General features: G+C 46.2%; 1 protein-coding gene across 2 annotated transcripts in view; it reads left to right on the top strand.

Moving 5' to 3' along the window:
* The window catches only part of DCLK3 (doublecortin like kinase 3), a 33,101-nt gene extending 6,124 nt beyond the window's left edge, over nucleotides 1-26,977 (top strand). The window contains exons 1-5 of one of the 2 annotated variants that reach the window (XM_079947534.1): nucleotides 4,476-4,503; nucleotides 9,976-11,855; nucleotides 22,944-23,076; nucleotides 24,633-24,800; nucleotides 25,721-26,977. In XM_079947534.1, coding sequence (XP_079803660.1) covers nucleotides 4,491-4,503; nucleotides 9,976-11,855; nucleotides 22,944-23,076; nucleotides 24,633-24,800; nucleotides 25,721-25,917 — 2,391 coding nt within the window. In that variant the 5' untranslated portion in view covers nucleotides 4,476-4,490 and the 3' untranslated portion in view covers nucleotides 25,918-26,977. Of the gene's footprint in view, nucleotides 1-4,475; nucleotides 4,504-9,975; nucleotides 11,856-22,943; nucleotides 23,077-24,632; nucleotides 24,801-25,720 lie in introns of those variants that run through there. The other variant, XM_079947535.1, reaches the window with a different exon arrangement.
* Nucleotides 26,978-27,226: the final 249 nt, after the last annotated feature.

Raw genomic sequence — 27,226 nt, 5'->3', positions numbered from 1 at the left:
TCCATCAAGGTAATAATGGTTTGGTGCTTCCCCCCTCATTTCTGGGTTTTCTTTAAACAATGCCATAATAGCTGAACTGGGCAAACAGTAATTAGTGTTAGTCTTCAAAACGCAATTTGAAACCATGGTTTGAAATAGCAGTGTAAACCAAGGCTTGGACTTGGGAACTGACCATAGCTGCCTTATGAGTCATCACTTGAAACTATGGTTAGAACAAATGGAAGAAGAAATTAGCATGTGGGACAGGAAGGATTCTGGTTCAGTCAGACGGAGTCTATGTAGACTCCTTTCTCTTGAGACAGTTCAATTAACAACAAAGAAGAACTGTTGTATGGCATAATTTTTTGTGGATTAGAGTCCACAAACTTATCAGAATCTTGGAAATGATCCACTTTTGCAAATGTTAAATGAGCTTCAGTTGTAACTCGAAGGGGTGGAAATCTTTGGGGTTTCACCCCTAGACTCCAAGCTTAGAGGTGGTCCAGGCCTCTTCCTTTTGTTTTCAGGAAAAAAAGTGTCTTGTTCTTATGTTTCTGGAAGAACAAATGACCAGACACTCAAGGCAGTTGCCCACCCCATTGTTCCTGGCTGTTTCTGATCCATGTGAAAAGATGGGGATAATTAGCAATGGTTTGAAGTGGTTTTGAATTAAAATGTTTTATTACCTTTAAATAAAAGACATTACCCTTGCTGTTATGCACTGAAGTCAACTCAATTTCTAGCTACAAGCGTGACTTTATGTCCTGCTTTTGTTGGTGGGAGTTGCCACTGTTTTCACCTCTCTCTCTCTCTCTCTCTCTCTCTCTCTCAGCAAGGTACTTGCCTTTTCAAATATACCAACACATTCCTTTTTTTGTTCTCGAAAAAGCTGTGCAAGGAATGGCAATTCACTCATAATGGATTGAGTAGGAGGGTGCTTGAGATTTGTTGAGGCAGACAGAGGGAAATCTGAAGAAAAAGAAGTTGTAGTAGATCAGTTTGCAGATGGCTTTTTTTACATGATCTGTTATTCCAAAATTTGTTGTTAGCTTCTCTGTGTGTTAGTAGCTCCTTAGCCTCTTCTCCTCCTCCCAAATATATCCCACAAGGCAGCGGAGGCTTAGGATCAGAGTTTTCCTTCTCCTAGATGGACTCCCTTCCCAGGTGGTTGAGCCCCATCTGCTCCTCACTTCCCTCTATAACGTGCAGAAACCACCTTCTTGACCATTGAACCCACTTGGTCTATTCATTCTCCAGAGCCTGTCTTTGCATGCAGGGAAAGTCCCTGACTCACCAAGGGTTTGAGACCCATCGGCTACCCTCACCTGGTTTAGCTGGCCAGTGGAAGCCGTTCCCGGGATGTGACTACTGTCACATGCTGACAGCTTCTAAGAGCCACAGGTGAGAGCTGAGTGCAGAGTGATGACCAAAGGTGGACAAACTACCCCAGAAGGAGCATCCCATGCACCCTCTTCCAAAATAACTGTGCCTTAACTAGCATCTGACCTTGTTTACAAGGGCTGGAAAAAAAGTGGGGGAAAGCTTTCAGAATAAATAGTGGTGGCTTGGCCACCATTTTGGATGTGCAGAGGCAGGCCAAACAGGTTACTAGGTTTAGAATGATGCCTAGTACCAACTCCAGCATCTTGTCTTTCTCCACCCTACCTGGAGATGGCAGAAACCAAATGTATTGCATGCACAATATGTTCTCCGTTATGGGGTCTTTCCCCATACCTTATGATTAAAGGTATAAATAAATATGAAGAAAGGGCTTGTGCCTTTCTACATATGCATATGTAGCCATATTCTGCAAACACTGAGAAATGAATATGATTGCTAGAATGTGCTATTGGCACAGCAATTGGGGCCCGTTGGTTCTCTGCATTTTGCTTAACCTGGGCATTTTAACGCAACAGACTTTGTGTTTGTTTCTTGCTGACTGCCACCCACGTAATAGAAAATTATGGAAGTCAGTAAAATAAAATAAAAATAAAATCACAGCCTGACTGCCTCTGGCGTCACAAGAGCAATATGTTGCCACTTAGCCCCCTCATCCCTTACTTAACATTTGTGATCTCTGAATAATTTTTGTATCCCTTGAGGGGTGGTCTATATCACCCTTTAAATGTAATTAGCCATGGAACAATGCAGGGGGTTGAACAGACTCACTTAGAACCTGATCCTGTTTAACAAAAAAAAAAAAAACCCAAAGCCCCAAAGCCAGAGAGACGCAGTATGACTCAAGGCAGGCTTCCTGGGTTCCCTTTACTTAAATAGTTTATTGAATTATATACAGTCTATGGTGTCTGAAAGTTGTTTATCTTACCTAGGAATAGTTTGCTTCACTGTAAATTAAAATAGAACATTTCCTGACTTCCTTCTGTTCCTAGTATAATTTTATTTAGTCCAATTATGGCGCTAATGTGAGCAATTACCTTTACGCATAAAGGAGGCTTTCAGTAATCCTTGTGAAAATGATCTGTCACTCAAGCAGCTTATTTGCGGAATTCTGAGGTCTAGCAACAATAAAACCACAAAGTTAAGAGAGAGATACAAACCCAGCACAATAAAACAAGCTCAGTATAATACTGTGTACAGCACAGAACCGAAAACTCCTGCAGGGACAGACTTTGGTAATATGGTGTCCTGAGCAGACAAAATTTGGCACGTTCTGCCCCCCCCCCCCCAATATTTCTTATTTTCACAACAATTCCTTTTGGTCCAGTTGCTTTTAAAAAGGATCATATCAATAGGTACCCAAATAAATATAGGTGTTGTTGTTGTTGTTGTTGTTGTTGTTGTTGTTGTTATTTTATTTTATTTTATTTTATTTTATTTTATTTTATTTTATTTTATTTTATTTTATTTTATTATGCACCCCCTTGGCTTGGTGCCCTGTGTGTACGAACCACCTGCACCATCCTAAATTTGGTGCAGAACACCCGTGAAATGCATACATCAAAACTGTCAGCTGTATCATGGGGACTTCAGAATCCAGTTCTTAAAAGACCCTGGAGAACAGAAGAATCTTAGCTTACTGCTAAAAAGGCAGCAGTTGGGGAACTTTGCTATGGGACGCATTCCATCGTTGAGGGGCTGCCACTGAAAAGGCCTTAAAATTGGAAAACGTCATCTGTTTGAGTAGAAGGCACAGTCTATAGTTTTCTTATAATATGAATATTCCTGTTTTAATAAACGTGTTCTTTTTGTGAACAAATATGTTAATGTTAAAGCCTGTTTTCAATATTGGCAGATGTTTGTATTCAGACTGTCCCTATGGATCGAGATAAAATCTGTTCCCCCTGCAGAAATGATCAATTACTTGTCCTGTCGTATAAAATTAAGTCTGTCTTGTTCAGTGCATAAGGAGCTGATAGATCTGGGGGAGTATTAAGACCGCTTTGCAAGTTAATGCATAACATTGATTTCCCTTTGTAAGCTGCCTTGTTAGCAGTGTTTGATCTGTATCTCCAGTATTTAACCACTTAATCCACTTAGAAAGAAAATTATTTTGGGAGTTACACTTCAGTTCTCAGCAGGTATTACAAGAATGCCTTGCTTTGGTCTCTTAAGGGTGATGGAGTTGGGACTCTCTTAACAAGAAATCTTGAATAGGCCGCAGAATCACATGCTCACTACCTGTGCAGATCAAATTTCCATCCTAAGATTCTTAAACAAGGATTTTGAGCTATACTGGTTACGCAGCAAGCTTGTGGCCAAAATAAGCAGTCTGGCAACCATGGAATTTGCTTGGTCATGTGAGTTTTTCCCCTGCCTCACTTGCATTCTGAATAGTGCTCAAGGCTTGGTGGTTAACCACTTGTAAACTGGTCATCCGCATTAGCGATCCATGACACATGATAAAAGAGCAGAGGAGGTATATTCCCTGAACTATAGAGTCTTGTTAGTAGAGTTGTCTTTAAAGAACCAGGTTTTCAGATTAGAAGTTTAATAATATTTCAGATTAGTGTTGCACATGGTGTGTGTGTGTGTGTATTGAAAGGTCTAAATATTTGTTTATGTCTAGCATTTGTAACCTTCAGTTTTGCTTTCCTGTTTCAATAATAACATAAAATGTAAATGTAGTCTAGACTTTATTGCAGACTGAGGAGATGTCTGCTGAAATATACAGGACAGAGGGGAAGGCTGAAGATGGCATCAGCCATGTGGCAAATTGGTACATCTGCATTTGCCCTTGGGCAGCTTTAACCACAGTTAGAGCAGATGTGCTTCCACCTTCTGCTTTAATCACAGTTAAGGAAGTGGATGCAACTCTCTGGTCTGCTCCGGTTTCTTAAATTTGATTGACACCCAACATTAAATTGGTACAGAGCTACAAGAGACAAGACTGAAGCAGTGAATTGAACTGTTTTGGCAGGTTCAGGTTACATTGAACTCTTCTTCAGACAGGAGTTGGTCTCAGGTTATATTAGCAACCTCTCAAGCTCTCAACATAGATGGTTTCCCCCTCCTTCCAGACCCTGGACAAATCTGGATTTATCCATTGCAGAATGGTTAGCTTAGGTAAGTAAATACGTGCAGGGGAAGTCTCTATCTTAAATTTGATCTTGGAAAACGGGGGGTTAGGTGGGAAGCCCCACATTGCGTGAAATCTTGATGTCTTGGTTGTGTTCGTAAGCCACTGCAAAGCCAGTTGTACTAATTCTGTATCTGTATAATAAATAGGGCATTCTTAGATGGATAAAAGTATATTTGAGCTCTCAGATTTGCTCCTGTGTGCATTTCCCTCCATTTTAATAATTTTATATTAAATTTAAAAATTTAAAACCTTAATTTTTGCTTCCTTAAATCCCTCATTGCTGGCTTTTATTTGTGCTTGCTGACCTAGGCTAAGAAGGCAGGATTCCATTTCTAAGGTGCCGGTAAACAATGCCAGTGTGAAATTCACGTGCTGTAAAAGGATGCCTGTGGTCACATTTTGTTTCCATCTGACTAATTCAATACACTTGCTGTGTAGCGTCCTGCCTTCTTTGCTCCCCCTTTCTGTACAGTCTCGTGCACACACAGTGTACATTGGCCTTGCAAGTTGCCGTTGTGAATAATTTACTTTAAGGAACAAGAGATCGAAGTCAATACAGTTCTAAAAGACTCAAGTTACACCTTACAGATAATGGCTACTTGCGCATTGCAAACCTGTGTACGTTTACGCAAGGGAGCCATGTCATACAAAGGGCTGTTCTGAACTGTGCTCAGCTGAGGCATACAGATGCCAGTGTGTCCTTCCTTTAGCCTGCTTTTACACATACTTGTATGCAGTGATTTGTGGGTCTGTCACAGTGCATACCTTTGTGTACTATCATTTTAGTATCGTTGGGATTAATGCACTGACTTTAGTTGGGGAAGGGGCAAGTATCAAAGGCAGTTGCAATTTAGTCATCAGCCTTGTAAATTAGCCAATGAAAGGTCTTTTGCATGATAATGAAATAAATAATGGATCACTGGTGATATACCGTATTTTTTGGTCTATAAGACTCACTTTTTCCCTCCTAAAAAATAAAGGGGAAATGTGTGTGCGTCTTATGGAGCGAATGCAGGCTGCGCAGCTATCCCAGAAGCCAGAACAGCAAAAGGGATTGCTGCTTTCACTGCACAGTGATCCCTCTTGCTCTTCTGGCTTCTGAGATTCAGAATATTTTTTTCCTTGTTTTCCTCCTCCAAAAACTTGGTGCGTCTTGTGGTCTGGTGCGTCTTATAGAGCGAAAAATACGGTAAATTCAAACGTCATTTTTGGTAGCTATGCTCTTTCAAAGGCCTTCTGCATAATAAGAATGTGTTTTGAAGGGTTTTTCTACTTGAGAAACTATTAGTAATAGAAATTCCCTCTCCCCACCTTGAAATCTAACAAAGCCTCTCTTCCCCTGACCCCACCTTCAATGAATTGGAGCAGGAATATAAAGAACTGGCTTCACTGTTTTAAAAACAAAATGGAATGTCTGGCTCAAAATAGTTATCCTTGTGCCCTAGGACACGCACTGGGTTCCACCCAACTTTTGGGGGGGCTTGTTGCACATCTGTGGTCAGGGTCTGTTGTGGCCACAAGGAAGGCCCGATGGGGACCACTGTGGGAGGGCCCGACGGAGACTACACAGCTATGTGGGACCTGCCCCCCGCTTGAATTTTTTGGGGTGCCTCGGCCTCCCCGCTCCCCCCGATGGCACCCCAGTACCTGGTAGAATTTTTGCGTGTATTTGAGCAGGAGTCTCAAGTGATTCAAGAAAGTCATGCAGGCAATGCCCAGAGTGTCTTCCTGTTTGTCTGTCTGTCTTTCAAACTTTTTATACTCTTTGTGAGAAACGTTGGCAAGCCTAGGTGAACAGATATTTTTGGCCTCAATATAAGGCCCTCTTTGGGACCTTTTAACATACGTACAATGAACATGCATGATGAAGAAGCTTCACCCCTAAGACTGTACATTCGGACTTCTCTGTGTAATTGGGAACTTGGTGAAAATCAAAGCTCCCAATTGTGTATAGAGGTCCCTACTTGCATTTCCTTGTGTGCTCACAGGTTCTCTTCAGATTTTTAAATGTACATGCTTAGGTGTGAGGTGGAGTCTTGGCGCCACATTCCTCTTCTCCAACCCATGCACTTTTGTTCAGACTACACTGAACATCTGAAGAGGGTTCATGTATTGACTTAGCACATATTAAAGTTGGAGTATGTAATTCAAATATGGGCGTTATGCCTAGGCTGTGAGGGATAAAGTATTCCTCCTTTGAGAACCATGTTCACGAATTCTTAGGTTTTTTGCATGTATCCCCATCAACAAAAACATATACAGTACACTACACTAACAAAGTTCATTTGAGAAGAGAAGCCAAATTCTACAGCCAATGTAAAACACACACATGGATTTGCTTGAATTTTCTGATTTTGCATCATCTATTCCATAGGTTTTGCTGCTTGACACCATTTATTCTTTTAGTTATATGTAGGGGCAATGATTTATGAGAGACAGTCAAACCTCACCCTCCCTGTAGAGCAGTGTGTTCAACAACTTACATTCAATTAATTTATTTATTAAATCAGTCAATGTATCTCTCAAGCAGAGTTACACAGACTTCCCTGGCTTCAAACGTCTCCAGGCATTACAGAAACTCTCTCAGATATAACTTTACAAACAAAGAGGCTACTGGTTTTTGTGTGTGTGTGCTATTGTGAAAATGTACAGTGGTGCCCCACAAGACGAATGCCTCGCAAGACGAAAAACTCGCTAGACAAAAGGGTTTTCTGTTTTTCGAGGTGCTTCGCAAGACGAATTTCCCTATGGGCTTGCCTCGCAAGATGAAAACGTATTGCGGGTTTGCTTCCTTTTTCGTAAAACCGTTAATACCCCGGGAATCCGCGCTCCGCAAGACGAAAAAATCGCAAGACGAAGCAACTCGCGGAACGAATTATTTTCGTCTTGCGAGACACCACTGTAGCATTACCTACATGGACAATGTTCTTAAACTTTTGTCCTTAGCCCTTTTAAATGGGAGTCTATTCTGATCAGGACTAATACTGAGATACCAGTGTACAGCTGGGTTCATAATATTTTGCATGTGTCCCAGTTCTCTAAATGATGAGAACTCAAGGGGCACAGTGTACGCAGGTCCTATTCCCTTGGAACGAGGTCACTGGAGGAGACTTGCTAGTGTTTGTGGCGTTTGTGTTGGTGATTTGTATACACATATCTACAGGTTGAGCATAGGGGAATATATACCACTTAACACAAGCAAATGCCCTAAATCCACTGCTCCCTCTTCAAATTCCGAGTGAAACCACAAGCTCCTGTAGGATCATTGCATAAAGCAGTCCGCCTTTTTTTGTATGTCTTCTCTCAGCTTAATTTAAACTGCTTCTTTCAAACAGACACTGAGTTTGCACATTCTACAGCTGATTTCCAAATTGCTCTCCCCGCCAGAAGGGTCTCCAACAAGTCTCTTGTACTTGGTCATTTATTTTTTTTTACATAACAACGGAAGACCTGTTTGGCAGGTTTGACCAATTGCATAGTCCTTCACAGCCTCACTTTTTAGAATTTACATTTTTAATATCCTGAAATAAGAGGTTTGGGGACTCTCAGTTGGCAATCACAATTTAACAGAACTCCTTTTATGCAACCTTACGTGAACATATTATATATTTAAGAATTTCCCTTCCTGTTTCCATTTTTGAAAAGTTACTTTCTTGTATGGAGCTAGGGTGGTCATATTCTCTGATCACTGCGCAATTGAAGAGGATGATTGTTTTTTTCCAGTGCCGGAATGCTTATCCACCATAATGGCCTTTTGTCCCTCCATCAGGTTCCATAGGGTTGGAACATAATTTCACAAGATATTGATGTCCTTGAACCTCAGATATTTATCTGAGATATATTAAAATGGCTGACAGTCTCTGCCCCAAACTCTGTAATTTTAGGGCAGGACCACATGTGATCTCTGAGTGGGTAGCACATGGACAGCATTGCCTGTGCTTCATATCTTTTTGGGAAAGCCATTGTGGGGTTTGGTAAACTCTGAATATGACTCTTCGCTGTATAAGGCCCAGCCTGATACCCAGAGAGATCAGTCTCATGGATGCCAGCATTGCTTTCCAGGTACCTGATATTCCATTTGACCAATCCTCTCTCTTTCCATTGAGGTCAAGCTGTCTTGTCCATTAAGGTTCAATGTAAAGATGCTATTGTCTTAGGACGTTGTGAAAGGTTATTAAAGACTGGGGTTTCAGAGACACTCTGTGCTTCCAGCTCAAATAATGGGTGTTTCAGTTGTATATGTAGCTAGCCTGTTGACTGTGGGAGGGCAAGAGGTTCCACTAGATTAGGAAAGGAGAGAAATCACTAGAAGCAATCAGTTGGTCCAGGTCCAGGTCCTAACTTTACAACTATAGTATCTCTGGAGTTGGAAGAACTACTCTATATGCTTATAGCCAGGGCTTTTTTTCAGCCAGAACTTGCTGAAACTCAGTTCCGGCCCCTCTCAGGTGGGTGCCATTGCCATTATAAAAGAACAAGGGATTTCCAGCACCTCTTTTTCTAGAAAAATAGCACTGCTTATAGCCATATAAATCACAGGCCAGAATGACTAAGTTGTATTTTTATTGCAGCAAGTCATGCTGTGGTATAAAAATGGCTTTATCACTTCTCTTTGCGTTGTTTCCATAGAGGGGATTGTGATATTTGCAGTGACCTTGTCTATAAGAACTTCTGAGTTAGAGATGTGCATGACATTCTTTGAAATCCAAAAACATGCTGGTTTCTATTTTAGAAGAGTTTGAATTCCCTTCCTGCCTTTTATTTTGGGAGCGGATGCTTTGTTTGAATTGACTCCGTTTCTTGGGAGAAATATCTTTTCTATATTGATGTAGGCTGCTGGGGAAAAATCAGCAGGTCTTGAGGGCTGCCTCACACCAATAGCCTTACAAGTAGAACAGCGTACTGAAATGTGTCTATGTTTACTTGTTTTGTTTCCCTAAACTTCCAGTTGCCGTGTTGTGCCCACTGGGTTTTAACTTACAAGTGTTCCAAAAGTCCTCCGTGGACAGCTTTTGTTTGTTCAGATCTATGGTACTTTGCTTTATAGTGTGTTTTTCTGCACCAGAAAATATTCCAATGAAAGTTAGCCAAAAAACCCACCAAGCTCAACATGGCACAAACACTTGGAAATAGACTTTAAATTCACACCATTGGCTTTCTAATACATATTTTGGATCTCTCTGTTCCATTCAAATGTCTCACAGTCTATTTTTGGTGTGAGACAACACACGTCAATATCTTCCTTGAAAATTGGGGTTCCAAACGGGACAAATGTATTCCTGATATAAAGGGACATGTTAAGTGATATGAATACGCTAATAGGGATCAGTTAACAGTTAGCAGCTCTTTGGTCTGAGTGTCTTAGTTTTTGTGTATTAGGCCCACCCAACTTGCAGAAAATGTTCACTAGAAGTTCGTGGGGAACAAAAGTTGAATGGCTTTCTTTTCTTTTGCAGAACCTCGAGGATTTTTTGACCACTCTTTAAACTGCATAACGGAGAGGAGACTACAAGGCACTTGCCCACCAATTGGCCGTGGAAGTTTTGGGAAGCCATTCTTTGGTACAAACTGTTTCAGTTCCCCATTTATTAATTCCCGGACTGGTTTCCACACAATTCATTCCGAGAACAGCCCAGTAAAACCGAGGATTGTCACTGTCGTAAAACCTTGTGGGCACACAGTGAGGAAGATAACGCTGCTCCTAAATCGCCGATCTGTCCAGACATTTGAACAACTGATCGCTGACATCTCAGAAGCCCTTGGGTTTCCACGCTGGAAGAATGACCGCGTGAGAAAACTGTATAATTTGAAGGGAAGGGAAATCCGAAGTGTTTCTGACTTCTTTAGAGAAGGCGATGCCTTTATAGCTATGGGAAAGGAACAGCTAACCCCGAAGAACCTGGAGGCGGCAATCCAAGAGCTTTTCCCTGACAACCCCTATGCACCTCGTACTGGAACCACACAAAACTGGGAACAAACTCAGAAACCCAAAAACAGGCTGTATGAAAAGTCTTCCAAACTGGAAAAGAGCCTTGAGCCCATAGCTGCCAAGAACTGTCTGGATGCCATATCTCCTAAACTAATTAATAGGCATGAAGTGAAAGTTCAGACCCAGGTCAGACAAGAGGAGAAGGTGAGGACCAAAAAGAGGTGGGTCAGAGACAACTGGAATGAAGAGCAAGATGCAAAGCCATCTAGAAAAGCGAGAGAATGCGAGAGATATTTTAATCAAGAGAAATGTCTTGAAAGTGAAGCAGAAAAGAGTTCGGACGTGATAGTGAGGTGTGAGAAGTGCCAAAGAGAAAGGGAACTCAGGCAAAAATTGCAGAAGGAAAGACAGACTGATCTTCCATTTGAGAGCAGGGACTTGAGTATGAGAACCTGTCAGAGATACCATGTAGAAAGGCCAGTGAAATTGAGAAATTGCAGGAAATTGTCAGAAAGCTCAGCGGAAGAGGGCAAAATTACATGGAACGATGCTGCTTGTCAAAGTACCTGGACAGCCCCTCTCAGCCATGCCAAAAAAGACTCGGAGAAGCAAAAAAGGAGCGTTGACAGAGAGCAAACTCTGGAAAGCCATAAGAATCATGATGAAGAACTGGGAAAGATGAAACCCATCGAAAGTCAGCGTACCATAGTAGGAGATGCCTATGAACTGAAGAAGGAGCACCGAAAATGTTCTAGAGTGAACCAAAGCTGTTGGTTGATCAAGGGTTCTCGGACAGATACTGAAAAACCATTGAAGATTCAGGGGAATAGGGAAGAGGTACGGAAACCGAAGGAGGAAGCTAATGGAGGAGAAGAGAAAGTCGGTCACAGTGAGGGTGAACTGATTAGGCATGAAAAGGAGGAAGAACATAAAGTCATCAAAGAGATTAACAAGACGCGTAGGGCCAGTGACGCAAAGCTGAGACATGATGTCTCAAGCAGAGCAGATGTGGAGAAGAGCTATGAGATTGGCAGAACCATTGGAGACGGGAACTTTGCTGTTGTGATGGAGTGTCATCACCGCAGCACTAATCAGAACTATGCTATGAAAATCATCGATAAGTCCAAGCTGAAAGGAAAGGAAGACATGCTTGAAAATGAAATACTGATCATAAAGAGCCTTTCCCACCCAAACATTGTCAGTTTGATTGAAGTATTTGAAACCGATACAGAAATATACCTAATCTTGGAGTACGTTCCCGGTGGGGACCTGTTTGATGCCATAATTGAGAGTGTGAAATTCACGGAACGTGATGCTGCTCTCATGATAACTGATCTGTGCGAAGCTCTTGTCTATATTCACGGCAAGAACATTGTCCACAGAGATCTTAAGCCAGAAAATCTTCTGGTAAGTATTGGGAAATGTGCTGGGAGGGGGCGGGGCGGCGTCTATGGGGTTGTTGTTTTTATTTTGAATATATATTTTGTGGTATTATATTCTGATTTAGTTCTGTGAACAGAAATACTAATTTTCAGGAAATGGACAGAAATACTAATTTTCAGGAAATGGATATACACTGTAGGGTGTGAACGTTAGGATGCTATTTCTGGAACAAGACGCGGAATAACTTCTAATATCCTTGCTTGCGACACAACTGACACCATTTTGCACTCAGAGTTATGGTACTAAAAATGCAACGTGCAGAGCTTATAAACTACCCTTGCAAATAAGTCCACAAAAACTACTATCCCACAAAACCATTACTGGCCTGCCTATCCATGCGTCTGTTGCTAATTAGTGTCAGCTATAGTGACACCTTGAAAATTAACAATAATCAACCCTCTTTCAGCATACGAAACTTCCTCTGTGCCCTCTCACCTCTAGGTAACTTGTACCTTTCTCTGTTATTCAGGCAAGTGGCTTTTTACAAGCTTGCTATAAATACCTGTTTGATATGGGTATATGCTGCATGGAGCTTCTGACCGGCCTTGGTTCTCTCTAGTTTGTGCACATATGGGGAGATTCTTAAGTCTTCAGGCCCTATAATTTGAAGCCTCCATCAGAGCACATTATTCTAGGTCTTGCCTAGCAATACTAGATGCTGGGGGTACAGTTTTTGTTTGTTACCATATTACATATTTTTGTGTTCTTATATTGTAAATCACCCTGCCATCCTCTGATGAAGGGCAGCATAGAAGTTTAAATAACAACAACATTAACAACATCAATTTTATTGTTTGTACCCTGCCCATCTGACTGGGTTGCCCCGGTCACTCTGGGCGGCTTCCAACATGTAGTAGAACCTCTACTTATGTAGAACCTCTACTTACGACTGCCTCTACTTGGGCCCGATCCAAGTTGTGAACTGTGGCAAACCCGGAAGTAAATACCAGGTTTCCTGCGATACACGCACTCGCAGAAGCAGCTGCCGCCATCTGCTCATGCGCATAACGGCGCTTCTACCAGCAACCCATTTCACCTAAAGGACGGGTTCGCCGATAAACCTTGGCTTAACACCACCAACGAAACTTCCATCTTATTTAACTACCTTATCTGTGGTGATGCACAGGTATGCCTTTATAAAGGCTAGATTCAATGTTTTCCCATCAAATGTGTTGGGTAACAGACTCTCCAACGGACAGATCTCACTCCTCTGTGACTGTAAAAGTGGATCTATAGAATCGTTATATCATATAATCTTCTGTTGTCCATTACATTCGGCTTCACGGTCCAAGTTTCTGGCCCCATATTTATCGAGAATTGCTGACAGACCTCAGGAAGCCCAAATAATATACTTATTAAACGACGAAGACACACGCAAATCCCTTGCAGTCGCTAGATACCTGATTAATGTCTTATTTCAAAAGAGGAGAAATGGATCACTGTATGACTCTGACAGCTTAGCTAAACTTAAGAACCATCAATAAGTGCCAGAACTAAGACGCATATCCCCCAAAATCTGAGGGATTTGAATTGCGGTTTACATAGAGGGAGTTTATGGTGTATAGTGTTTACTTAATTGAAGTAAAATTGGTTTTATATGGGTGTTTTAACTTGGAACTGTTTAAATTGTATTGTTTATGGATAAATTTTGATGTATTGTTTTCGATATGGGCCAATGGCCGTAATAAATCAAACTAACACCTAAAGGACGGGCCGCTGGAACGGATTATGGTAGTAAGTAGAGGTTCCACTGTATATAGAAACATAAAACATACATTAAAAAGCTTCCCTATACAGGGCTGCCATCAGATGTCTTCTAAAAGTTATGCAGTTATTCATCTCCTTAACATCTGGTGGGTGGGCGTTCCACAAGGTGGGTGCCACTACCCAGAAGGCCCTCCCTGTAGTGACACTTCTTGCAGTGAGGGAACCACTAGAAGGCCCTTGGTGGTGTTTGAAAGTTTAACTTAAAGGTAAAGAGGCACATTAAACAGCTTTTGTGTGGCTCCCTGGCTTTGCTTTTGTTCTTTAACGAAAAATCCACAGGTTTCATAAGAGAATAACTCGTACTTGCAAGGAAAAATATACCGACTAGAACAGATACCTTATATACTGGCACCTCATTTGTTTTTGTCTCTTTCTTTTTAGTCTGTGATACTGAAGTTCAGTGATTACATCTCTTTTCCTCCCACATACCTCCTCTCAAACTCGCAGCCGTACTTCTTCTTCCACCCCCTTTCTCTGAGATTGATCTTCTGTACCCAGGCTTGAAAATTCAAGGAAGCTAAAACAATAAATAGCAGATTTATAGCCTCCCTCAGACAGAAAACCTTCCTAGCGAACCAGAAACCTGAACGTCCCCCATACTTGATGCATCTGAGTTAAGAAGTCTTGATTTAACTATTTGTTGTGACAGGAGGCAGAGCAGGCAGATTCTGGTAGCCTCCAGCTCTCGTCTAGGCTGGCTTCTCCCTCCCCTCTGCTAGATTTTGCAGCTGGAAACAGCCACATAGGTAAATTGAGGTGGTAGGGCCTTTCTAGTGATTAGCGGTGAAGATGGATGTGCGGTTGGGGACCAGGAAAAGGAAGACAGGAGGCACCAACCACCACCAGCAGCCTGCCTCATCCCAGTAAAAGCACCCTTGGTGTGGAACTGGGAAGGCCAAGGTATTTGAGGTCCATCCGTGATGGGAGTGGGCATGGATATGTGGGTAGATGGGCAGAGGTTGACAAGTGGAACCAGTTGTTTCTGATGAGGCATATGCCTGTAGTTGTGATGGCCTGGGATTCCGATTCAGAGGCTGAACCAGAGGAATCCCAGCCTGCACAGGAGTCCCCGCCTCCAGGGCCGGCTGAACTGGGGCAAGGCCTAGATTCTGAGGAGCCTGCACCTGTGTCAGATCCTCAAGAGCAGGCACCGGGTGAAACCCTTCTGGCCCCAGAGGTGCTTGAGGACTCAGTGGCTACAGGTGAGCCTCCTCCGGGGCCCAGTAACCCTTCGGCCTCTCCTGAACTACAGAGGCTTAGGGCAGAGAGGCGAAGGGAACTGGTTGCTCCCAGGAGGAGTGCTCGCCTTAAGGCCAGAGGAGGCGGGGCTCCTGGGGGCCGGGACCGCCCCTGGCCTTAGAAGAAGATAAAGGTCAGTCAGCCCGGTCCCAGGTTGCGGGAGCAACGTCGTTGTTGGCTTCAGACCTTCCAGTGTTCCTGTTCCCTGCTCGGCCTCCTGTTCCTGACCTTCCAGCGTTCCTGCTCCCTGCCCGGCCTCCTGCTTCTGATGTTCCAGCGCTCCTGTTCCCTGCCCAGCCTTCTGCTTCTGACCTCCCAGCGTTCCTGTTCCCCGCCTGGCTCCCTGTTTCGGACCTCGCCTCTCATCTCGTGAACTCTGACTACGATCATGGTACCTTTCCCCCGGGACCAGCACAGTTTGCTCCCGCCACCTCCCGCACTCCCTCTTTGTTGGGGTGCATTCGGGAAGAGCCAGAAGCCATGGCCGACCAAGCGGCTACGCTGCTGGCAATAGCCTAGGAGAACCAGGCCTTGACTCACACCGTGCAGCAGCTCAGCAACGCGGTTACGGCACTTCAGCAGCGCTTGGACGCCCTACCGGCTCCTGGGGCCGACGCCCCGGCTCCTGGCAAGTACCCAGTGGCTTTGCCTGAGAAATTTATTGGGGCCCCGGCCAGCTTTCCCATGTTCCTTGCCCAGGCCAAGCTGTATATTCAGGGGCGAGCCCGGAACTTCCCTGACGACCGCACCAAGGTGCACTTTTTGATTAGTTTGTTAAAGGACCAGGCGGCCAAGTGGGCGTTGCCGCTACTCAGGCAAGACTCCCCCTTGCTGGCAGACTATACGGGGTTTTGCAATCTTTTGGAGGCCGCGTTCGGCAACCCCCAGAAAGGGAGTCAAGCCAACCGGGCGATTCGGCGGTTGAAACAGGGCAAGTCCACGGTGGCCGCATACACCACGGAGTTTTGGCTGTTGGCACAGGACTTGACCTGGAATGACTCGGCGCTGCGGGACCAGTATCTCGAAGGGCTTTCGGACGAGATACTGGACCAGCTGGCCACAATGGAACGCCCCACCATGCTAGACACTCTCATTCAACGGAGTCTACAGATAGACGACCGGCTGGAGGACTGTCGTCAGGCCCGGGGCCGCCGACACTTCCAGTTCTCGGCACCAGTTTCTTCCGGCAGCCCCACGGTCACAACTGAGTTATCGAAGGAGCCTATGCAGCTCGGGGCAGTGCGGCCACGCCTCTCCCCCGCAGAGAAGGTGCGGCGTCGGGAGGGGAATCTATGTCTCTACTGTGGCGGAAGTGGACACTACGCCCGGTCCTGCCCTGAGAAACGCCAGCCACAGGGGAAACCTCCAACCCCAGTAGCTGATGGCCCTGGCTACCGAGGGTCCCAAACAGCGCAGAATGGGCCCGCACCAATGGATTTGCAACACCTTATGGTTCCGGTACGTTTATACCCTCCAGGTGGGCCCTGGATTCTTACCCATGCTTTGGTAGATTCAGGAGCAACCCGTTCCTATATGGACGCTGCGTTTGCTGCCCATCATCAGGTGCCACTTCGGAACAAGCCAGAACCGGTACAGGTGGAAGCAATTGACGGACGGCTTCTACGTTCAGGTGCCATTACTCAGGAGACCCAGCCCCTGGTGCTGTGTCTCCAGCAGCACCGGGAGTTGCGAACTTTGGACATTGCCTCTATGCCCCGGTTCCCCCTAGTGCTCGGGATGGACTGGCTGGAGGCTCACAACGTTCAGATTGACTGGGTCAAACGGACTGTGCACTTCCCAGACCCATGTTCCCATGCTCAGTCCGAGATGCTAGCGGCCGCGCCCACGGAGGAGGCAGCACCCACGCTCCCAGCCGTGTACCGGGACTACCAAGACGTGTTCGAGGAACGGGGGGCAGACCAGCTGCCGCCGCATCGGTCTTTTGACTGCGGCATAGACCTCCAGCCCGGAGCGCCCTTACCGGTGAGTCGCTTATATTCTCTAACAGAGCTGGAGCACGAGGCTTTGCAGGACTTCTTGCGCAAGAACCTGGAGCGTGGATTCATTAGGCCTTCTACCTCGCCCACCGCTGCGCCAGTGCTCTTTGTTAAGAAGAAATGTGGGGAACTCCGCCCTTGCCATGATTACCGGGCCCTGAACAAAATTACCATCCCAGACCGGTACCCCTTGCCCCTTATCTCGGAGTTGCTGGAGCGGGTGCAAGGGGCACAGGTGTTCACCAAGCTAGACCTCCGGGAGGCCTACAACTTGATTCGGGTCCGAGCCGGGGATGAGTGGAAGACAGCATTCGGGACCTGGTATGGGCAGTTCGAATACCTGGTTATGCCTTTCGGTTTGTGCAACGCGCCTGCTGTGTTCCAACGGTACATCAACCACGTGTTCCAGGACTTGCTAGACAAGTACGTGGTAGTGTACTTGGATGACATTCTGGTTTACTCCCGTGACCCGGCTCGCCATGAGGGACATGTCCGGACCGTGCTGCAGCGCTTGCGTGAGCACCGTTTGTATGCAAAGCTTAGCAAGTGCGAGTTCCATCAGCGGTCTGTGGACTTTCTTGGTCACCGGCTCTCTCCAGATGGGGTGCAGATGGATCCTGAGAAGGTGGCAGCGGTTCGAGAATGGGCGGCACCTCGGAACCGCAAGGACCTACAGCGTTTCCTGGGGTTCGCCAACTATTACTGGACCTTCATTGCAGATTATGCTCATCGCACCACCCCGTTGACCCGGCTACTGCGCCCGAAGACGCCGTTTTCCTGGGACAAGGAGGCAGAGGAGGCGTTTCAGGGGTTGAAGGCCTGTTTCCAGAGAGCGCTGATCTTGCAACACCCTGACCCCTCTCGACCCTTTGTGGTGGAGACCGACGCCTCCAGTACGGCTCTCGGTGCCGTCTTGTCTCAGCAGTATGGACCTGAAGCGCCACTCTTACCCTGTGCCTTCTATTCCCGCCAGCTCCTTCCAGCGGAGCGTAACTATACCGTGTGGGAGTGGGAACTACTGGCCATTAAGGTGGCCTTTGAGGTCTGGCGCCACCATCTTGAGGGGGCACGACATCCGGTGGAGGTGAGAACCGACCACCAGAACCTGGAGTACCTCCAGACCACCCGCAAGCTGAACCAAAGGCAGATCCGGTGGGCGTTGTTCTTTTCCCGGTTCCAGTTCCGGATCCGCTACATCCCTAGCTCCCAAAACCAGAAAGCGGATGCCCTGTCCCGGAAACCTGAAGACAACACAGACACGGTACAGCAAGCAGTACCCACCACGATCCTACCACCAGCTGCATTCCTGGCCACCCAGGAGGCGGAGCCGCTGCAGGCTCAGGTGTGGGAACAGCAGCGGGTCGACGCTTGGGCCCAGGAACGACTCCGGGAGCTGGCTGAAGGGTCCAGCCCTCAGTATCCGGGGCTGGTCCTGCATCAGGGCCTTCTGCTGCACCACGGTCGCCTGTACATCCCGCCAGGGCCACTGCGGCTGGAGGTTCTCCGGATGGCCCATGATGCCCCAGCAGCGGGGCACTTTGGACGGTATCAGACCACCCATCTGGTAAGCCGTGAGTTTTGGTGGCCCCGCCTGAAGGCTGACGTGGCTCGCTACGTTGCTGGTTGTGATGTCTGCCGGCATGCCAAGGGCCCTACCGGGCGACCCCCCGGCCTACTTCAGCCATTGCCAGTTCCACCACGTCCTTGGCACACGGTTTCGCTGGACTTTGTAGTGGACTTACCCCCGTCTCGTGGCTGTACCTGCCTTCTAGTTTTCTCCGACCATTTCACTAAGATGGTGCACTGTGCCTCCTGCCCATCTGTACCCACAGCCAAGGAAACCGCTCAGCTGTACCTTCAGCATGTCTTCCGCCTGCATGGCCTACCTGAGCGTGTGGTGTCCGACCGGGGCGTTCAGTTCACATCCCGGTTCTGGCGAGCATTGCACCAGACCCTCGGGACAGAGGTCTGCCTCTCGTCAGCCTACCACCCACAGACCGATGGCCAGACGGAACGGGCGAATGCGGTGCTGGAGCAGTATCTCCGGTGTTACTGCAGCTACCAGCAGGATGACTGGGTCAACCACCTGGCATTGGCGGAGTTCGCCTACAACAACGTGGTGAATGCGTCCACCCAGCAGACCCCGTTCCAGGCCAGTTACGGTTATCATCCACGGCTGTTTCCAGATATGCTGCCGACATCCACGGTCCCTGCGGTGACGGAGTGGCTTCAAGAGCTCCAGTCCCAGCAACAGCTTTTGGTGGAGCAACTGCACCAGGCCAAGGAGGCGTACAAGGCCCAGGCCGACCGCCACCGCCAGGTGGGGCCGGAACTTCGCGTCAGTGACCTGGTATGGCTCTCCACTCGCCACCTCCACCCCTCTCGACCTTCGCGGAAGTTGGACGCCCGTTTCACCGGCCCGTTTCCTATCGTGGACCAAGTCTCACCTGTGGCATTCCGTCTCCGGTTGCCCGCAACCCTGAAGGTTCACCCGGTCTTCCACAGGTCCCTTCTGAGTCCAGTGGCCCCACCCGACGAGTTCCACCCGAACCGTCCCCGACCGCAGCCAGTTTTGGTTCAGGGAGAGCCTGAGTATGAGGTGGAACGCATTCTGGACTCCCGCTACCGCAGGGGAAAGCTGCAGTATCTCATTGACTGGAAGGGGTATGGACCGGAGGACCGTTCCTGGGAACCAGCGGCCAACGTCCACGCGCCTGCCTGCCTCCGAGAGTTCCATGCGGCGTACCCCGGCAAGCCGGGTCCGGACCCTCGATTGAGGGGGGGGCCTGGGAGGGGGGATGGTGTGATGGCCTGGGATTCCGATTCAGAGGCTGAACCAGAGGAATCCCAGCCTGCACAGGAGTCCCCGCCTCCAGGGCCGGCTGAACTGGGGCAAGGCCTAGATTCTGAGGAGCCTGCACCTGTGTCAGATCCTCAAGAGCAGGCACCAGGTGAAACCCTTCTGGCCCCAGAGGTGCTTGAGGACTCAGTGGCTACAGGTGAGCCTCCTCCGGGGCCCAGTAACCCTTTGGCCTCTCCTGAACTACAGAGGCTTAGGGCAGAGAGGCGAAGGGAACTGGTTGCTCCCAGGAGGAGTGCTCGCCTTAAGGCCAGAGGAGGCGGGGCTCCTGGGGGCCGGGACCGCCCCTGGCCTTAGAAGAAGATAAAGGTCAGTCAGCCCGGTCCCAGGTTGCGGGAGCAACGTCGTTGTTGGCTTCAGACCTTCCAGTGTTCCTGTTCCCTGCTCGGCCTCCTGTTCATGACCTTCCAGCGTTCCTGCTCCCTGCCCGGCCTCCTGCTTCTGATCTTCCAGCGCTCCTGTTCCCTGCCCAGCCTTCTGCTTCTGACCTCCCAGCGTTCCTGTTCCCCGCCCGGCTCCCTGTTTCGGACCTCGCCTCTCATCTCGTGAACTCTGACTACGATCACGGTACCTTTCTCCCGGGACCAGCATAGTAGTTCTGCTCTCCATTATATGAATATACAGTGGTGCCTCGCAAGACGAAAAGAATCCGTTCCACGATTCTCTTCGTCTAGCGGTGTTTTCGTCTTGCGAAGCAAGCCCATTGACAGCTTAGCGGATTAGCGCTATTAGCGGCTTAGCGGCTTTTAGCGGCTTAGCGGATAAGTGGCTTAGCGGCTTAGAAAAAGGGGGGGAAAAGGGGAAAAAACCCACAGGAACTCGCAAGACATTTCCATCTTGCGAAGCAAGCCCATAGGAAATTCGTTTTGCGAAGCACCTCCAAAACGGAAAACTCTTTCGTCTAGCGAGTTTTCCGTCTTGTGAGGCATTTGTCTTGCGGGGCACCACTGTATTTGCTAGTTAAAGTCCCTCCTTCCGTCTAGTCTGCCTGATTCTTCCTTTGAATTTGAATCACCCGACACCACCTGTTTAATAATCGTTCTGATAATGCTTTTGCATAGCATTTCAGCCCCTTTCCCATGCAAAATTGTGCAAAGGAGTGCAAAGGATGAAACACTGCCAGTTATAGAATCATAGAAATGTTGAGTTGGAAGGGAACACTGAGGGTCGTCTAGACCCCCCCCCCCCCGCAATGCAGGAATCTCAACTAAAACATCCAGGACAGATGGCCATCTCTGCTTAAAATCCTCCAAGGAAAGAGAATCTACCACTTTCCACACTTGAGATTAATTTGCATTACATAAGCACACTTCAGTTTCTTTGACAATAGCAAGCCTGGAAATGGTGCTAATAGAAGCTTAAGCGGTTATGCAGAAAAGAATGCAGTGGTACCTCAGGTTAAGAACTTAATTCGTTCTGAAGGTCTGTTCTTAACCTGAAACTGTTCTTAACCTGAAGCACCACTTTAGCTAATGGGGCCTCCTGCTGCTACCGTGCCACTGCTGCATGATTTCTGTTCTCATCCCGAAGCAAAGTTCTTAATCCAAGGTACTATTTCTGGGTTAGCGGAGTCTGTAACCTGAAGCATATGTAACCTGAAGTGTATATAACCCAAGGTACCACAGTATTAACAAGGCTTTGTGCTGTTCCATTGGTTTTATGCAGGCCTGGGAATATAGAGTGAGTCTAGTTCCTGCAAATGTTTTGAAATAATAATGTAGTATTGCCATCTTGTGTTGTAAAGAGATACAGCATAGAGAAATGCAAAGATTTGAAGCGTGCAGCCGTGGGCACTTGTTCTTTCCCTGAAATCACTAATGACCTGCTAACCAGGTTACTGTAAGGACTCACACATAAATTCATACTGTAATTTGGAATATAATTCTGTCATTTGAGATATAGTTATGATATAAGTAAAAAAAACCTGCTCCTTTTCCCTTATGGGGTACCCAAGAGCCCATATAGAGTCCTTTTGTAGGTTCTCTGTCGGTAGGAGAAAATAACACGAGACCAACCAGAGAATATTGAGAAGCAAAGCAGCTAGTAAGCGTGATCTTTATTAACTGTTGCAACAGGGTGCTCCCCCACACGCAGGAGAGAGGAGGAAGAACCCCAAGCCATGCGCGCAAGTCCTTATATAGACATTTTTAATTGCCCGCCCTGGGGTCCAACACCACCCCCAGAAACATCATACATACATCACCGAAGGGGTGTAGCCCAAGACCACCACCCCCGATACATCATACCTACATCACAGAAAAGGCGGTCTACAACAGAAATCCGAGTGCATTGTTTATCTATTGTCTGGCAGGTTAACTGATTGCATTATCTGGGTTTTGGCCACTCTTTTGTTACTCAGTTCCTGAATCCAGGTCACAGGCTCACACCCTATTCATATCTTAAATGTGCCCTTAAGACAGGATTTGTGAAAGAGACAATGGTGAGATTTCCCATTTCCTTTGACCTTGCAGAGAAATATTTGAGGTCATTTTGTGTGAGAGAAAATGGTTTCAGGACTTCTCTGTGGGTTTCAGACATCTGGTTTACATATTTGTATGTGTTTGCTTCGTACATTTATGAACATCTATTTTATATATAAGACGTTAAAATTCTTATAACAGTTACAAGGACCTACCTTGTACAAATGATTCATCTAGCAGCTCATTATAGCCTACTCTGACTGAAATTAATCTCCACAGAATCCTAGGGAGATTTTTCCCCCAATATGCTTTTTCTCTGGAGTCCAGAGACTGACTCTGGGACCTTTTCATATACAAAGCTTTAACACATAGGGCTAAGCTATGATCATTGCTCTAGAACACTGTCCAAGGTATTAAAACCCTTCTTGGAAAGGCCTGATGAAGTATAGTTGCTTACTTAAACTACAGGGTCAGTGTTTACAACAACAACAACAACAAAAATGGCAGGGGGAATCATATCTGTGGACTTTTCCTGAACCAGCAAAAATATTTATAACCACTTCATGACATTGCAGTGTGTGGCAAGGGAAAGCTCACAAGTGACAGCCAGCTATATATGATGTGCTTTTTCCCACCTGCATGTGCTATAGAAATAAATGATGCTCTTCATTTGGAAAGCCCGTGTTAGGTTTGTGTTAAGGCGAACGTTATTTGTTTTCTTATATTCTTAAGGTGCAGCTTGTTCTGATTTTTTTTTGTTTCTGCACAGGTCCAGCGTAATCCAGACAAAACTACCACATTGAAACTAGCAGATTTTGGCCTTGCAAAACAGGTGACCAAACCCATATTCACCGTGTGCGGAACTCCAACTTACGTTGCTCCTGAAATACTGGCTGAGACTGGTGAATATAAAGTTTAACTCATTTAATACGCTCCAAATAATCTAGTGTATTGTCCTATTATTCAAATATTTGTTAGATGCAGTATTGAACAAGAAATATAATTGGGCTTCTCATTATTATTTTTTCCAACAGTTTGCTGTCTTCTGGATGAGAGCTTGTACAGGGCAGATAAACATACTCTAGGATATTGAGATCACCACTTGCTTCTTTTTACGTATCCCACTTCTCCATATTCAGTTCCGTAATAGTGTTAGAATTGATGGACAGGCCGTACTGGGTTTCTTTTGAAAATCTGCTTGAAAACCACTGCTCTGTAAGCTGTGGGGCAATTTTCCCTCTTGACTTTGTAGCATGAAAGCTTAGGTTGTGATGTTCTAAGAAAGGGTAGAAACCTGAAGCAAGTTGTACCTTCCTTGCTTTCTAGCAAAGTCCAGGGTGGATTGCATCTTGGAAGAATGCAGTCACTGGATTCCCCCCCCCCCCCCGAAGTGACAGCACCCTCACTGCTCCATCATCCTAATGTGATTTGGAAAAAAGAGAGCTTTAAAAACTGCTGCTTATTCTTACTATGATTCCCTGCACATCCTATTTCTTTGCTAAAGGTGGTGTTGGCATTAGTGAATCTTTCAATATAGCACCAGCAGATTCTTTGCACACAACTTTTGTGCATGTTTACTTATAGAACGGGTTATTGGTGCTATCCTGGGAATGGGGGATGATAGAAAAGCTAGAAAAAGTTTAATGGGGATTCCCAAGTTTAAAAAGATTAAGAAGCACACAGACTGCACTACTATTGTCAGGATGCTGTCATCAGCTCCTGGCTGGTTGCCCAGGAAAGTATAAAGACAAGGAAAAGTTTCTTACTGTCCTTTTTTATTCAGTATTTACAGAGAGAGGCTGTAGAACCCAGCCTCTTGGATAATGGCCTTGTCCCGAGTGAATCTCCACCCCCCTTCTCTTCCATTTCCTCCTTCGTTGTCATCATCACCTCCTCTACGGGTGCTGCTATGTGCCCTCTGTCTTTGAGCTCTTTGCTCTCCTACTTTCAAGGCTTGCCGGGTTCTGGGAGATGGAGGGTCTGGAATGATTTCTAATGACAACATGTCAGCTTTTTAGTTAGTTTTATTACGGCAAAAGCCAGCGACACAGAACATGTCAGCCTGGTGTTGCTATGGCTCTCCCACGATTTCCTAACTTTTCCCGTCATCTGCCTCTGAGCTGCCACCTCCCTCAACCCCCTGTTGTAAATCTATACGGTCTTCCTCTTCCTCCTCCCTGGAAGGGTCAGGAATGGGAAGCAGACTCCACCATTCATCCTCTGCCCAGTCACTGACAAAAATGCACCCTTACATTTGAGTAAGTCCCATTGAAGACCAACGTAACTTACGTCTAACTAGGCATGTATGTGCACTGCATGAGTATAATCTCTGTGCCGTTTGAAATGAGATTTTTCATTTTACTCCAATATTTCATTTACATTTTTAATGAAAGTGACTGTTCCTTATAAACTAGTTGCATATGTTAAAGATTCTGGATTTATCTTTCTGCTCCCCTAGGCTATGGACTAGAAGTGGACATGTGGGCTACTGGCATTATACTCTATATTTTGCTTTGTGGATTCCCCCCCTTCCGGAGTCATGAAAGAGATCAAGAGGAGCTGTTTCGAATCATACAACTTGGGCATTATGAATTTCTCTCACCATACTGGGACAACATTTCAGCTGGTAAATTTCCTAAAAACAGACTGGGGAGTTGATAGCCAGGACTGTGTGTGTTGGACAATTCTGTGATTTATGTTGCTGGCATCCATCTTTCTCGAGAACTGCAGAATTTAGTTTCATTGGTCTTTTTGGCACATACCATTAAACTTTAGCGTTATGAGTTTGGTTAGATCTGATAAGAAAATGCTGTTTTTAAAATTGGCTTGAGATCTACTCTTAACATTGCCACGGGCAGCAAAAACCTCTCCCATGATCTGCCTGCAAGTCTCACTCGGTGTGGTAGAGTTTGCAGCCGCCCTATCTGTTGAATATTCTGATGAATTAGACCAGGCACCCCCAAACTTGGCCCTCCAGCTGTTTTGGGACGACAACTCCCATCATCCCTGACCACTGGTCCTGTTAGCTAGCTAGGGATAATGGGAGTTGTCGTCCCAAAACATCTGGAGGGCCGAGTTTGGGGATGCCTGAATTAGACCTGCTAGTCTCCACCCCCATTGTTCTGCCTGGACACTGAGGTCCAGCGCCAAGGGCCTTCTGGCTGTTCCCTCACTGCGAGAAGCAAAGCTACAGGGAACCAGGCAGAGGGCCTTCTTGGTAGTGGTGCCCGCCTTGTGGAACGCCCTCCCATCAGATGTCAAAGAAATAAACAACTACCTGACATTTGGAAGACATCTGAAGGCAGCCCTGTTTAGGGAAGTTTTTAATGTGTGACATTTTTATGTATTTTTAATCTTTGTTGGAAGCTGCCCAGAGTTGCTGGGGAGACCCAGCCAGATGGGCGGGGTACAAATAATAAATTATTATTGTTATTATTATTATTATTTATTATTATTATTATTATATACTGACTGTTAACTGTCACCTCATTTCTCCAGTTTGTTCCAAACAACTCACGCTCACTGCTTTGTTCTTGCCCCCGACAGCTGCGAAGGACCTGATCAGCAGACTCCTTGTGATTGACCCCCAGAAGCGCTACACCGCCCAGCAAGTTCTTCAGCACCTGTGGATCCACACAGCGGGGAAAAACAGCAGCAGGAACCTCCAGAGGGAGGTGACCATCAATCTTGAGCGCCACTTTCTGAGCCAGCGCAAGGCTGAAGCTAGCAACAAAGACTCGTAAAGGTGCGCCCAGGTGTACTTGATGAGCCCACTGTAAAAGCACACTTATCAAATACTCTTAAGGACTGAGCTCAGGGGAAATCCATTATTCCTGTATGAAGACAAAGCCCCTGTGTCCCCAAACTGAACGGCTAGTTTCCTGTGATGTTATGTGCCCCATTTCCTTCTTTCTACAGTTGTTTTGGGTGGTGGTGAACAGCCTGTTTGAGCAATCTTGGGAACCCAACCTTGAAATATTTTGGCGGAGGATGGAATTGGCCTTCAGTTTTCTGGTTAGCACATTTGTCACTGGCTCTCCAGATGCAGAAGGAAGCTGGGCTGGTCATAGCATCGTGGTAGAACATCTACCTTGGACGCAGGAGGTACCAGATTCAACCCAGAGCATCTCCTGGTAGGACTTGAAGCCCCAGAGAGCTGTTGCCAGCCATTGTGTTCAGTACTGAGCTAGCTGCACTGTGGGTCTGACTCCAGATGAGGCAGCTTCTTCAGTTTCTGGCCCATGAAAATGCGACTTTTGTTCTTGTTTTCTTTTTGGTACGTCTGCGTGCACCAAAAGGCTGCCTTAATGTTAATCTACTTCTCTGAATGCTTCCAACTTTTACACCTGCACCTTTTCTTTGGAGTGAAGAGGCCACATGGTGGTGGTGGAGGCATATTTGAAACAGAACTCACTTTGAAAATGCTACCTGCAAAGTCCTTGTTGAACTGTTAACTTAAATGGATAAAATTGATTCTGTTTGTAATCCGTCGACATGTTTTAATAAGTTTACATACTGGTCAGGATCCTAAGAACTACTTTTAAGTGTGCATGAGGACTTGTGAATGTGTGTGACCAATGGCATTTTTTTTTTACTTAAGAGTAAATGTTCGTACAGTTGTACCTTGGCTGACGAATGCCTTGCGAATTGAATGTTTTGGCTCCCGAACATTGCAAACCCGGAAGTGACTGTTCTGGTTTCTAAACATTCTTTGGAACCCGAATGGCCAATGTGGCTTCTGCAGCTTCCGATTGGCTGCAGGAGCTTCCTGCAGCCAATCATAAGCCCTGCCTTGGTTTCCGAACATTTCGTTCAACTTCCGAGGTACTACTGTATTTCCTTTTGGAAAGTGTCCTCAATTCACAAAGGCAGCTTGCCAAGGGGCAGTGATAAGGAACTTCCGGCTTTCTGGTCTAGTTAGATCTGCCAGTCTTCAGAGCTTAACCTACCAGGCTTTTTGGAGCAAAACCACGACCACCTTTCCCTAGTCTGATGTTGTATATGATGTCAGGCAAGGGCAAGTTCAAGCAGCAACTAGAATACAGTGGTGCC

The sequence above is a fragment of the Podarcis cretensis genome (genome assembly GCF_951804945.1).
Source record: "Podarcis cretensis genome assembly, chromosome: 12".
NCBI classification, from domain to species: Eukaryota; Metazoa; Chordata; class Lepidosauria; order Squamata; family Lacertidae; genus Podarcis; species Podarcis cretensis.
Note: the sequence above shows the minus strand (reverse complement) of the source record. Positions and strands in the feature narration are given on the sequence as shown.